The 13,647-nt window shown below is 29.8% G+C and overlaps 1 protein-coding gene across 5 annotated transcripts in view; it reads left to right on the top strand.

Moving 5' to 3' along the window:
- Window positions 1-13,647, top strand: part of LOC143080313 (hydrocephalus-inducing protein homolog) — an 81,042-nt gene that overhangs the window by 5,132 nt on the left and 62,263 nt on the right. For all 5 annotated transcript variants that reach the window (XM_076256094.1, XM_076256093.1, XM_076256096.1 and 2 more), the window contains exons 2-20: window positions 137-282; window positions 715-840; window positions 2,214-2,333; window positions 3,002-3,136; window positions 3,368-3,567; window positions 3,926-4,050; window positions 4,574-4,775; window positions 5,393-5,519; window positions 5,985-6,484; window positions 6,993-7,060; window positions 7,476-7,815; window positions 8,081-8,264; window positions 9,133-9,249; window positions 9,540-9,796; window positions 10,272-10,406; window positions 10,622-10,766; window positions 11,277-11,389; window positions 11,731-11,881; window positions 12,284-12,421. In XM_076256094.1, coding sequence (XP_076112209.1) covers window positions 142-282; window positions 715-840; window positions 2,214-2,333; window positions 3,002-3,136; window positions 3,368-3,567; window positions 3,926-4,050; window positions 4,574-4,775; window positions 5,393-5,519; window positions 5,985-6,484; window positions 6,993-7,060; window positions 7,476-7,815; window positions 8,081-8,264; window positions 9,133-9,249; window positions 9,540-9,796; window positions 10,272-10,406; window positions 10,622-10,766; window positions 11,277-11,389; window positions 11,731-11,881; window positions 12,284-12,421 — 3,324 coding nt within the window. In that variant the 5' untranslated portion in view covers window positions 137-141. The remainder of the gene's footprint in view (window positions 1-136; window positions 283-714; window positions 841-2,213; window positions 2,334-3,001; window positions 3,137-3,367; window positions 3,568-3,925; window positions 4,051-4,573; window positions 4,776-5,392; window positions 5,520-5,984; window positions 6,485-6,992; window positions 7,061-7,475; window positions 7,816-8,080; window positions 8,265-9,132; window positions 9,250-9,539; window positions 9,797-10,271; window positions 10,407-10,621; window positions 10,767-11,276; window positions 11,390-11,730; window positions 11,882-12,283; window positions 12,422-13,647) is intronic.

Raw genomic sequence — 13,647 nt, 5'->3', positions numbered from 1 at the left:
TTCACATTTAGCGATTTGATGGGCTTATGTATGCCAGATTGTTATGAAATATTTATTTTACAGCAAAATGGGTTTTAATGTTCAGAGAGATTACAAATTCTATTACTTAAGAATGTTTTTACTTTTATCATTTTAGTAAAAATGCCCCTTGGGCCATTTGGAGAGGTGGTGGGGACCACCAACACCCTAGAGGCTCTTGGTCCAGATGCTGCCAATTATAAAAGTAAAGTGATTGCTCCAAGAAATCCAAAACTTCTGAAGGGAGATGAAGAAGAAAACAAGGTATGAATATCATATCTGAATAAGAAGCATCCCTTAACTGTTATTGACTCTGGACAACAAGCCCATTTCTAAAAATGTCAAAATCATCAAATTCATAAGTGAAATGAACACAAATTTTTAACTTGCTTTCAAAGAAATGACCCAGTACTGGCAGTAGCTTTTATAATCAATTATTATATTTCTTTTAAAATCATGTGTAATATTTTTTATGTCCCCGAGGTTTAGTGATATGTGAAGCAAAAGATTTAATTGCATAATGAACAAAATACACTCAAAATTATGTTGAAATATTTTTGGCTCTATTTACATTGTATTTCTAATTGTATTTTTGTTAGTACTTATCATTATTTGTATGAAAATGTTATTTTTGTAAGTATGAAAATGTAACAATATTTTTTTTTAAAAGAATTTACCACTTAAATTTATTTGTAGATGACACCTAGTCAGTTTATGTTTGACATGCAGATGGACACAGAGCAAAAGTTGGCTAATACTCATACCATGAAAATTCCAAGGAAAGTTGAACTACTTGACATGGCCGACACAAGTCTTCAAAAGGTAGCGAGCATACACACATAAAACACCTTATCCAATTAAAATTTTCTTTATCAAAAGTATCCGAAACAAATGATTGTTTTTGTGATCTTCTATTTAACAAAATATTCAGAAACAAATTTGATAATATCAGAAGTATTTTGCTATATGGAATATATTAGTTTCTAAACATAGATAAACTCCCTTAGTTCTCAGTCCAAAGGCTTCAAGGTTTGATTTGAATTGAAAAGTATAAGCATGAAAACAAAGGAGCTGGGTACTATCAGCCTTGACATACATGTACTAGATAATTAAGCATTAATCAAATTATATTTGAATACTAATGAATTAACTTTTATTGGCCATTGTTGCAGAAAGATGGTAATGTTTCTAAGCCAACGGTAAATTAAACTTGTTGTTTCATTATATACAATATTCATTATTTAAAGTGTTAATTTTGCATGTTTATAAGGATTTACTTATTTTATTTGTTTATATTTTAATGTTAAATTAAGGCATTACAATTTAAATGATCAGTATAAAATCAGTTATGTCATTATTTAAAGATCTTATTTTCCAATGAGAATAACATTTTAATTTAAAATGAAATTTACTAAAAAATAATTTCTCTTGGCAAAACCATGTTTGCCTCTTTTTTTCCAATTCTGTCATTTTTCATTATTTATCATCAACAAATAAAACAAAAGATCTTTTTTTAGGTTTTGTTATGGACATGATTGATTTTGTATCATTTTTTAATTGTTTTGACTTGTATTTTAACTTTGCAATTCTGATTTGGTCACATCCCGAAAGATATAGGCAGACTTTTCCAAAAAAAAAAATGCCTGGTGTTCACTGAAAAAAATCAGCTTGTCATCACAATTTTTCTATTGCCTAATACCAAATTTTAGTTGGTCTTTGCAAAATTTTGGTGTTCAAAACCTTCCAACCAGCTTTTTTCCCCAACAACCTTGTTTAAGTGTTTACCATTGCAACTCCTAGCAGATGTTTAAATAGCTCTTAGAAAAATCCAAGTCAAAAGTAAATTATTCTATTTAAGAATAATTTTTTTAGCTAATCTAACAAAAAATCAAGACATTTGATTAATGAGAAATTTTGCATATAAAAGTGGTTTTATTTCATGTACATTGTAATGCAACAAAATTTATCTATTGTGAAGAAAAATTGAATCATGAATTGCAGTATTGTATTCCTTACAACTATACATTTTCCTAGCATTGAAAACAAATCATCAAGTACATTTGCATAAATCTCATTAAGGTTATTGTAACTTAAGATTGTTTGCACCATATACAAATATTTCTGTGCTTGCGATAAATTAGTCAGTTGCTGTTAGCAAGAAAGTTTTTGACAGTTAAACCTGTTTGTATTTTCAGTTTTCACAAGTGAATATTGATGAACCAATGTTCCAACCATACCCATCAGAAGTAACATTCCAGAATTTTGAACCTTATCAAGTATATGAAGTACCTTTGATCCTTAGAAACAATGATAAGGTATGTATAGGCAGAAAAGTGTAGTTATGATCAATGGCTTAGGTGATGATTAGTTTCAATAGGGAAGAAAGAAACCCAACAGAATTAAAAACCAATTGTTCAGAGAACAATTGAAGGTCTTTCCATCAAAACAATGTATTTTGATATGAAAAGTTGTGAAACTAAGTTTAAAATGTCATTTCAATCGTCAAATGATAGCTCCTAGTAAGCTGATTCCAAAAATATAAAAAAAGAAAAAGTGGAAAGACCTAATAAAACTTTTTGTCTCTGAAACCTCAAGTTAATATACATTAATTTAATGTTATATGCAAGCTGAGTTGATGCATATCATTTTATAGCAAAAGTTTAAAGGTAATCTGAATTTATTAGGTCATGGAGACTAAAATGATAAATTATATTACATTAAAATATCTTCTTCTACTGTTTGACTCATCATGGCCAAAAATGAAGTGAGTAGAGTCAAATGGCTGCCATGAATTTTTTTTTTAAACAACTAAAATAAGAAGATGTAAATACTGGTGACCTTCATGAATTAGGAAATATTATTAGTACAATGTATTGAACTTTGATATAACTAATTTTAATAGTCATGCAGGCACACAATAGTTAGTACTAACCATTTTACAACATAACATTATTAATGGACAGGGAATGTTTTGTTTTTTTAGGTACCTAGATTAGTAAAGGTAACACAAGCAGATTCCCCATACTTCAAAGTAATCAGTCCACATGATGTAGGACATAAAGTTGGACCAGGACTCCCAACAACATTCAGAATCCAGTTTAAACCAGAAGAAAAGAAGGTAATTTTATTATTTTTATGATTAAAAAAATCATTCATTTTATTATGATGACAATATGATAAATTGTTATATGCAACTAAAATTTTTTTTTTTTTTTTCTTTTTTAAAATTTTGGATTTGATTGTTAATAATCATTTCAACAATTTTTTCAAGTGCGTTCAAAGATATTATGACAACAGTATGAGATTAAACAAATAATAATGAAATGAACTTTGATTTTATATGATTTAGGATTACAACCATGAGCTAGTATGCATAACAGAAAGAGAGAAGTTTGTGGTACCAGTCAGAGCTATAGGATCCAGAGCTGTTTTAGATTTCACAGACAACATCCACTTCCCACCTGGACCTGTTAAATACGCCCACTCTAGGACTTACCTAGTTAGAAACATTGGAAACATGGAAGCCAAGTTTACACTGTCTACTGAAAAGTAGGAATTCTTTATCATTTTGAAATCGTTTTCAATGGGATATTATCATGAACCTAAATATGATTTTGTTTATAGCAAAAGCTGTTCATCAAATGAACATTCAATAAAAACATCAGTTATTTTACAATAATGTTTTAAAGATGCAATTCTGTTTTCCATACAACATGACTTTTTGAATGGTTTATTTCACCAATTAATAACATAAGCATTAGTATGTCAAATACTATATCCACTGGTACCTGTTATGATGTCATTATAGTATGAATGTATTGGCAGATTTTCTGTAAGCGTTCTCTGTATATTTTTGTTCACAATTCTGTTATATAAGTATTTTGCACATTCTGTTTTTGTACTTCAGACCCTTCTCAGTGACACCAGAAATAGGAACATTACCTGTTCAGGAGAGCATGCAAGTAACAGTAGAATATAATCCACAAAAAACAGGGGACCACAACTCTGAACTGGTTGTTAGCTATGATACAGGTAAGATTACAGAATATTATAGACAGAACGTCAGAAGACACCATTTTATATTATTCAAAGGAACTGTTTGTATCTTTACAATAGAAGTGGGTATATTCGTTTGACTCCCTCTTCAATTTTCCTTAACAAGTTCTGTATAAAACTATTTCACCATGAGTTTTTTTCCTGGATGGACAGTCACTGAGGTACACATATATTAGCTTAATTTATAATCATATTCCATGATTTATTTGCCAAGAACTAAATGTCTGTCTTCATTAATCACAGGTTTGTAAAAAGAAAAAGTTTTGAAACTTGACTTTGGCTCATAACCCTCCAAGGGAAGTAGCTATTACACAATTAGAATAATCATGATAATCTGATACTTCTGTTGTGAAATCAAAATAGGAAATCTATGAGATGAAATTTTCTAAATTAGTTTGGAAAATTGTTGGAAAACATAGCATAAAAAGATCAATGCTAGTTTACTTATTTGTTAATGCTCATGTACTTATGAAATGTTATTATTTTTATTTTGCTGCAGGAGAAAATGTATATATTAGTCTTTATGGTGCTGCACAGAATTCTAGTGTTAGACTTGACAAAAACACAATCAAAATGGAGAACACATATATTTCAATGGCCAATCAGAGAACTGTTACCATACACAATAGGTCAGATGTCATCTGTCACTTCAGGTGGACAAAATATAATACACAGGAACAAGAGGATGAAGAAAAGGCTTTGTAAGTTTATATTTACAAAATATAATGTGTATAGCCTCAAAGGTTGTCCTTTCCAATTTATGATTTGTAACCCTATAGAAGTCATATCTCATTGTTGATAAATGAAGAGATTTCAGCTGAAGTTTGATTTTGGTTGCATGTATCCATTTCAAATCTGATTGCCTTATTTTTGTTATTTTACATAAAAACGACTTTCCTCATGCCATACTTGTGTGGATATACACAGGGTTTAAGCTAGGATTTTGAGGGCTTAAGTCACTTTATATCATATTTTCCCAGATAGTGACTTTTCTTAATAGATATAAGAAGATGTGATAAGAGGGTCAATGAGACAACCCTCCATCCAAGTCACAATTTGTAAAAGTAAACCATTATAGGTCAAGTACAGGCTTCAGCACGGTGCATTGGCTCACACCAAAAAGCAAGCTAATTAGGGCCCTAAAAATGTCTAGTGTAAAACTATTCAAACAGGAAAACCATTCATTACATATACATATAAGAAGACACAAATCATAGCTTAATTAATTTATATTATCAAAATGATATCTTCTTCATATATTTAGAAATGATATTTAGATCACGATAAGTGAATGATGTACTATATATATTTTCTACAGAGCCATAAGTGCAGTTCAGAGAGATGAGAATAATGACAAGAAAAGCTTCTGGGAGGAGGTTATGAAAGATCCTACATTACAAGACAAAGTATCCATTCTCACTCGAACATTCCACAATAAGAAAATGGTATGGATGTTTCTTAAAAACGTTTATCGGTGTATTAAAGACAATAAAGTAGAGATAAAGACAAATACTCAATTTGAAAATATAATAAAAAATCAACCTTATTTAGTTGATAGTACAACATTTTTCAAAGCATTTTAAGCAAATCAAGCAATTTGCAACTATATCAAGATAAGCAAAGATATAGATAATACCACATTTTCAAAGCAGTGTAAGCAAACACAAATCAAGTTATTTGTAACTATTATTACTATATCAAGATGAGCAAACATTTAAACATAGTTTTAAGAATACAAATAAACATGTCATTTTTTTTAGTGAATTAAAGTCACTGTACAAGAAAGAAATGTTTGAAAAACGTAAATGAAGATCAGTGTATTGTCTGTATATCTCTCTGTGTATTTATTCCTAAGAAGATTGACCAGCAAATGAATTCCCCAACTGTACTTAATATTGCATTTTTTACAGGTTATTGATAAAGACTCTATGTTGTTTGATGACCAAGAACTAAAAATAGAACCTGTGGAGGGTGATATCTGGCCAAACACATCATTTGACATCAATGTCATTTTCAAACCAAGAGAAGCTAGGAGTTATATATTATCAGCTTTCTGTGATGTTACTGGACGTGAGACATTTTTACCGCTGAGAGTAAAGGGAGAGGGAGTTGGACCAAGTGTGAAATTCTCCTTTGACACATTAGACTTGGGAAATATTTTCATTGGCTCTAAACATACGTATGAGATTATTCTAGCCAATCACGGTGACATTGATGCTATTTATAGTGTTTTACCGAAACATACAATATTTGGACCTTGTTTCACGTTTGATCCTTCAGAAGGAATTGTTATGCCAGGAGGTCATCAAGCTATTGCTATAAACTTTACTAGTCCATATCTTGGCGATTTTGAGGAAACATTTAGTTTTCAAGTTGATGGACAACCAGACCAAATTCAAGTCAAATTTTGGTAAGTTATATATTTTTATTAGAAATCCTGCATAAATATTCAACAATTATTTATTTGACTTATAATAAAAAAAAAGTAGGATATGTTTATTAAGACAAAGAATGTTATGGATTTACATGAGACAGTATCTTAAATATGCAGAGCAAAAACAAAAAAACTTAAGCCTTTGATACTGTCTTCAACAATGAGCTTCAGTATGATCTTGGACAAGTTTTGTATGATATCATTATTAGTTTTAAACAATTAGGCATTGGTAGACTACATTCAGTCAGGTTTGCCGCGATATAGCCTTTTTGTGCTAATGCGGTGTAAAGCAACCAACAATCAATCAATCATTCAGTCAGGAAAATATAAATGGTCACTGATTTTGAGAATTAAGATATTTGTTTTTTACGAGCAACATATTTTCCTATTTATATAGACAAAAAGTTTAAATGTACATCAAATTTTGGTGTTATTTTATATATAGGGACTAGATATTTATATATGTTTTGCTTTACATTTACAGTGGAACAGTAATAGGTCCAACATTCCAGTTTGATGTCCCTCGTCTCAAATTTGGAACTATATCATATGGTATTTGTTTTTTTCTTATTTTTCTATGAATGAGTTATTCAAAAAGTAATAATTTCATGTAAACCTTCTTTACATTATTATTTCAATCATAATTACAAATGTAATTGCAAGCTGCTTAAATCTGTACTGTAAAATGATGTGAACAAAACTGTCAAAGTATTAATTTTCAAAGGTTATAATTTCGGCTTGTATAAAATGTGTGCATCAACTAATTACTTTAATTGTTGCTGAGCATCAATGTTGTTCCTTTCTACAAATTATTTATGCATGGTATATTTTGACATATTAAAATTTATTGTGAAATACCTGAGTGAAAATTTCAATATTTACAATAATATAGCACAGAGAATTCGAACCTGCAATGTTTTATTTGCTATAACTTTCCTCTTTACAAAATCTATTATATAATTTGTAGGTTTCTTAAACACACAGTCCTGTACCTTAATGAACACATCATTGGTTCCTATGAAGTTTACATTACGTGTACCAGGGGACGGCATAGCAGAGAGCATTTGTGGGACAAGTGATTTAGATAGCAACAGATCCCAAATGGGATCTCCCGCCCCTATTGCAACCAGAGCCGGACCACCAAAGGAATTTGAAATACTGCCAGAATCTGGAATACTTCAACCCCAGAGTGAAGTCAGAATCACTGTTAACTTTATCTCAAACACAATCAAGAAATATGAAATGAACTTAGTTGTTGATGTTGAAAATGTTGGAGAGGAAATCCTATCACTGCCAATTTATGCAAAGTATGTACATTTCCTCTATATCTCTATTCATTATATTTTTTTATGTTAATTGTTGGTATTTTAAGAATATTTTACAACTTCCTTTACAATTATCCCATAAATCAGATCAAGAAATTAGTAAATTTACACTGAATTTAACAAATTTTTTCAGAAAAATATTGATTATTAAACAATTTGATCTTCTTTTGAGAACAAAAAACCAACACTGAATAGGTTTTTGGTATATTTAATAATAGATATTATAATATAATAATTTACATTGCAGGTGTGTTGTTCCACCAATAACAGTATTGAGTCCAATATTAGACTATGGAAGATGTTTCCTAAGACATCCATATGAACATTCTGTTAAGCTTCATAATGACACAGATTTACCAGCAAAATATGAACTTTTAACCCAATCTGTGAATGAAGATACTCCTATTACATACACAAGTCCTAAAATGAAGGTTTGTATTGAGTATTCTAATATGACGTCCTTATTACGCTTTGTAATATGTTTGACACATGCGCACGAACTTACTGTTTATATTAACGTTATTTCCATCGTTATCCTTTAAAATATATACATTTAAGCAGCTAACATAAACTTTTATTATATTTTTTTATGAAACAACATATATTTACCCTGCTCGTAGTTTTTAAACTTTTCAAATTTGAAATGCAATGCACAGACTCCTCGAGGAGGAAACGGGAACAGCCAAATATTTTTACGGTAATTTCGTACGCTTCGACCTATAAAAATACTGTATTTGTCCTATTAGAATCGAAATAATTCCTTCATGTCATGCTCTATGCTCATTTTAACATGGGTAGGCATTATATTTGACCACATTTTACACCTCGCTAACGCTCAGTGTAAAATATCGACAAATATAATGCCTACCCATGTTAAAATGAGCATAGAGCATGACATGAAGGAATTATTTCTTAAATGACACTTTATGTACCTCAGACTGTCTAATTAGCCCAGTCTACTGCTGTAAATTGAGAAATTAAATCATGCCTTTATCATTGCAATTTTTGAAGAATGGACACAAATGGGAGATAAATTATTGCTATTTCATAAAAATCTGCATACATTTATTTATATGTATCAGATATCAGAATGCAAGTTCTTAGTATTGCTTTTCTGACCCAGTTGTATCATTCCCATTAACAAAACCTTGCAATATTTTCTGAAGCAAAACAACTTTATTCATGATTAAGCAGACATAAATGAAATCAAGGTTCCTTGCAAGACACAACAGTTATGCAAGACAAATTAAAATTTCAATTCCAGTAACATGTTTCTAATATTGATATTTATTATTTTAGGGTATAGTAGAACCCCATTCCCTGACTGAAGTACCAATGATAATCCAATCCCAGATGTTAGATGAACAGGATATCATTGGACAGTTTGCCATATTTGGTAGTCCTGATCCACCACTGGTGAGTTATAGATTTTTTTACTGAATAAAAAGTGTTGATAATAACAAACTCATTTTTTCACTTTAAATTACTGCCGTATTTGATTAGTGAAATTTAATGTTCTATGATCAATTATTGAAATAATGATAACCACACAGATTGTACTTCTTGTATTCCATATATTCATTTAATAAAAATGTTGTTACGTTTAAATATAAGAAGTGTTTTATAATGCAGTTTTAACATTTGATGTAGATTTGTCTTTGTTTTGATTATGAATAACTGACATTTTGTACATGTCCTCTTTACAGCCTGTACATATAGCCTGCATTGGTGAAGGACCTGTAGTACATATCTCCCCACAGGATATAGACTGGGGAATCATTCCTGTTCTCTCAGACAGACCTATGAAAGTTGTTTTATCTAATGAATCACTCATTCCTGCCAAGTTTACAGCACATATGGTCAGACCCAAATCTGCTTTCCGTGTTGAACCTCAAGAAGGTGAAATTGGACCAGAAAAAAGACTTGAGATTACAGTAACTGCTAACTTGGACGATTCTGTCAGGTAATTAGTGCATTAAACTTTTTCAATAAAGATATAATTGAAAAACATTTTAAATTGTTGACTTATTAGTTTTCTAAAAATTCAAATTATTAAGATGGTACATAACACGACGGGGAGATAACTGTAAAAATCAGCTAAACGTTTAATCACGTTTTATTATTCATGCAATAAATAAATTAACAACTCTCAATTAACAAAATTGGTGTGTCAAACTGCTATCCATTGAAATTTTTCCAATAAAGTGTGCTGTTCAAGATTTTTGAAATTTATATATTCTTGTCAACAGGTTGAAGTAAATATTGTCAAAATTTTATGAAAATTAAACAAGCCGAATTAATTTTAGTCAAGGTGTTCGTTACCTCCTTAAACAGAAGTTAGACTAAAAATATTAATACAATTCTACAAAAAAAGATAAAATAAAAATTTTGTTACTTATTATATAAAATTTATAACATGACAAGACATTTTTTTTCAGATTCCAAGATAAACTACAAATAAATTTCATTGAGAGCCAAGTACGACAAATACCTTTGGTTGGTTATGGACAAGGAACAACTATAGTATCAGAACCAAAACTGACATCAACGTTTGACTTAGGACCAAACTTTAGGTAAGTACTTATCAGCAGCTGATGAATTAGGCCTAATATTTAATCATTCAGTATTTTATTATTTTATTGGTATACTTTAAAAATGAGAATGATTATTAAAAAAAATTGAGTGAAAAGATACAAATTGATATTATTGGAAATATCTGAAAACTAGAACACACAAAATTAGTTTTTGTGGATATAAAAAAAATCATTTTGATGTTTATATCTTACAGCAACAGACCATTGAAAAAGACAATAATGTTGACAAACAAAGGGAGACGACACCAACAATTAGTTTGGAGTACAGATGGATTTCCTTCTCTTGGCAAGGGCAAGAAAGCTCTAGCAGAATACAAACCCCTCGACATGAAATTTAGGGTAAGTTTTTTTAATATGATACTAGAGGCTAACAAAGAAAAACATGTTCTAAGTTCTATTTAGACTGTTGGAGCCCTTTAAAGCTGACTCTACAGTACAGGTTTTTCTCTTTGTTAAAGCCTGTTTGGTTATTTATAATTGTTTACATCCACTTTATTTTAACTTTGGTGGATAGTTGTCTCATTGGCAATCATACCACATCTCCTTATATTTAAAGGACTTTAATATTGTTACAGTTAATTTTTTTTAGGAAATACATAAATAATGGTCAGTGGTTGAAAATGATCAGCAAAGATATTATTCTAGTTTTAAAATGCAGGAAACATGTATTTGTACAGAAGGAATAGAATGACATGTCAGATTTGAACTCTGAAATGGATTTGTCACAAGCTTATCACGTTCAGACAAAACTAAAATAAGATGGGCTAATTAGGTCTCTATATATTACTACAAGATCACAATAATTATTGTTTGATTGAACTTGTTGTTATAAGTTATTGTTCTTTGCAGAATGTACCACCACCTCAAGAACCACCAAGACCAGTATTTAAAATAAATCCTAACAGATTTGATCTCCCACCAGGAACATCTATGGAAATGAACATTGAAGGCTTTGTTGAAAGGTCAGTAGTGTTTATAATTGGCAATAATTGGTATCAAGATAGCATATATATAATTTTGAAAATGAAATAAAGATGTTTGCAGTTTTAATGGAGAGTCAGTTATTGGAAATATAGGATTATTGACTGTATATACATACATTAATGGTTGTATACAAAGTATATAATTCTTCAAATTAAGATTTGACTTTATTTAATTCTATGCTTGAGTGTTTTGTAATTAAATTATAATGCATTTGAAATGGTAATTTTGTTGATGTTCCTAAATTAAATAAGTTTATTTCATGAAGAAAACCATGCATTCTACAGCAACTTTTTATGTAATTAACCTTTTTTGTTTGCAGTCCCAAGTATATTAAAGAGAGACTACTATGTCATGCCATCATTGGAAGACAAGGAGGAAAGGAACTGGTCATGAGAGTAGACCTATCAGCTGACTTCATCAGCCCTCTCTTAGAATTCTCTACAAAATCTGTCTACTTCAGAGTTGACAAGGTATGGTTGACATTCTGAATTTAATCTTGATATACCTATTGAAGGAGATGCAAAACTGTTTAGCTTATATTTTATTGTAGCAAACACATATTAGGGGTTAGGTGTTTATTGTCACTGTGGCCTGATGTGCTGTCCAATGATTATGAAATGTTCTGTTATACTTTCTATTTATGCCATAACAACTGCATGCAGTTTGATATATTGGTCAATCACTTTTATATTTGAAATTATTGTCCTTGATACGCATGCAATGTTTGCCAATGGAATTTTGCAAACAACACCCACACAATTTATAGCAATCTAGAGAAAAAATTAAACATAATAAGAGATATTGAGCGAATAGTATTTTTTGTTGTATCCACAATCTCTCATGTTTTGAATGACATCTTTATCTATTTATAGAAACCAGATGATGAGTTATCCTTACAGACCAGAGAATTGAAGATCATGAATGTATCAACATTACCACTTACAACTGGTCTTAAATTAAAATATCCCTTCCAGATTATACAAGACGACGGGTCAGAAACGTCTGAAATGGTCAGTATTAGTGATAATATGTTTTGAATAACAATCTGTTTTTGTGCAGTTTTCTCATATATATCTAGATGAACTGGCATTTAATTCTTTCATTGATAATTTAGCTTCAGTAACTGATTCTGATAGATAAACTATAGTCTATGATATATTACAATAACTTAGCTATTATAAACAATTTTACAGTGAGTTGCTTATAGGTGTTACTGTAAAAGTTTACCTATAGCTCAACCTGTTTTTAAAATTGACAATACAATAGGGACATTTAAATTGACCAGTTGGTATTGTTAGATTTAAATCTACCTTGATGCTACCTGTAAAAAATTTTATTCACCTAACCCAAAGTTTCAGCATGCTTTTTTCCTGAACTTTTTCTTACCTAGGATTATTCTATTGAGAGATTTTGTATTTTACTGTCATTCAAAATATTAGGAGTGATCAAGCCAAACAAGAATGACTATATCATATATGTTATTTTCTTGCAGTTTATTTAAAATTGCATGGCCTAAAATGCACTACATTTCATCTTAATGTTTGCATAGCCACTACTAGCAGTGTTTAATACCCTAAATAATCCAGTCGTAATATTTCACTCACTTTCTGAAACATCAAAATCATATTTGAATAAACAATTTCATTTATTTTTTTACACTAATATTTGACATCTCATCCAGAATTCCAAAGTTTTTAAATAATTCCCAATTTTATTCATTTTTCACTACTTCACTAGATTTTTTTCTAAATCCATAGTATAAATTCTGATTAACTTTCCATGATATACATCCTAATTTAACAGGTGCAGAATCTATACATAATTCAGAATCTTGTAATTTTTTTTTATCATTTCCATTACTATATTCCAAATAGTTATCCTCACTTTACAAATATTTTGTAATATTTTATTTATATTTTTACTATACATCACTTGATTTTTCTATATCCACAGTAAACATTTTATTTCATTTCCTATTATAAATTTCCAAATCAAACAATATTTGATCCAGAATTTTATAATGACTATTTCCAATTTCACATTCACTTAAAACATTTCCCCACGTTAGGAATATTTTAGAATATTTTACTTTCATTTTTCACTTTATCACTAGATTAGACTATATCCACTGCATTAATTCAACATTTTATTTCATTTCCAAGATCCCATTTAAATGGTAAATCATCTTAAGTTTGTAATAGATCCCAAATTAATAATGAATGTTTTTAAAATCAAA

Source organism: Mytilus galloprovincialis, chromosome 6 (assembly GCF_965363235.1).
Source record: "Mytilus galloprovincialis chromosome 6, xbMytGall1.hap1.1, whole genome shotgun sequence".
NCBI lineage: Eukaryota > Metazoa > Mollusca > Bivalvia > Mytilida > Mytilidae > Mytilus > Mytilus galloprovincialis.
Note: the sequence above shows the minus strand (reverse complement) of the source record. Positions and strands in the feature narration are given on the sequence as shown.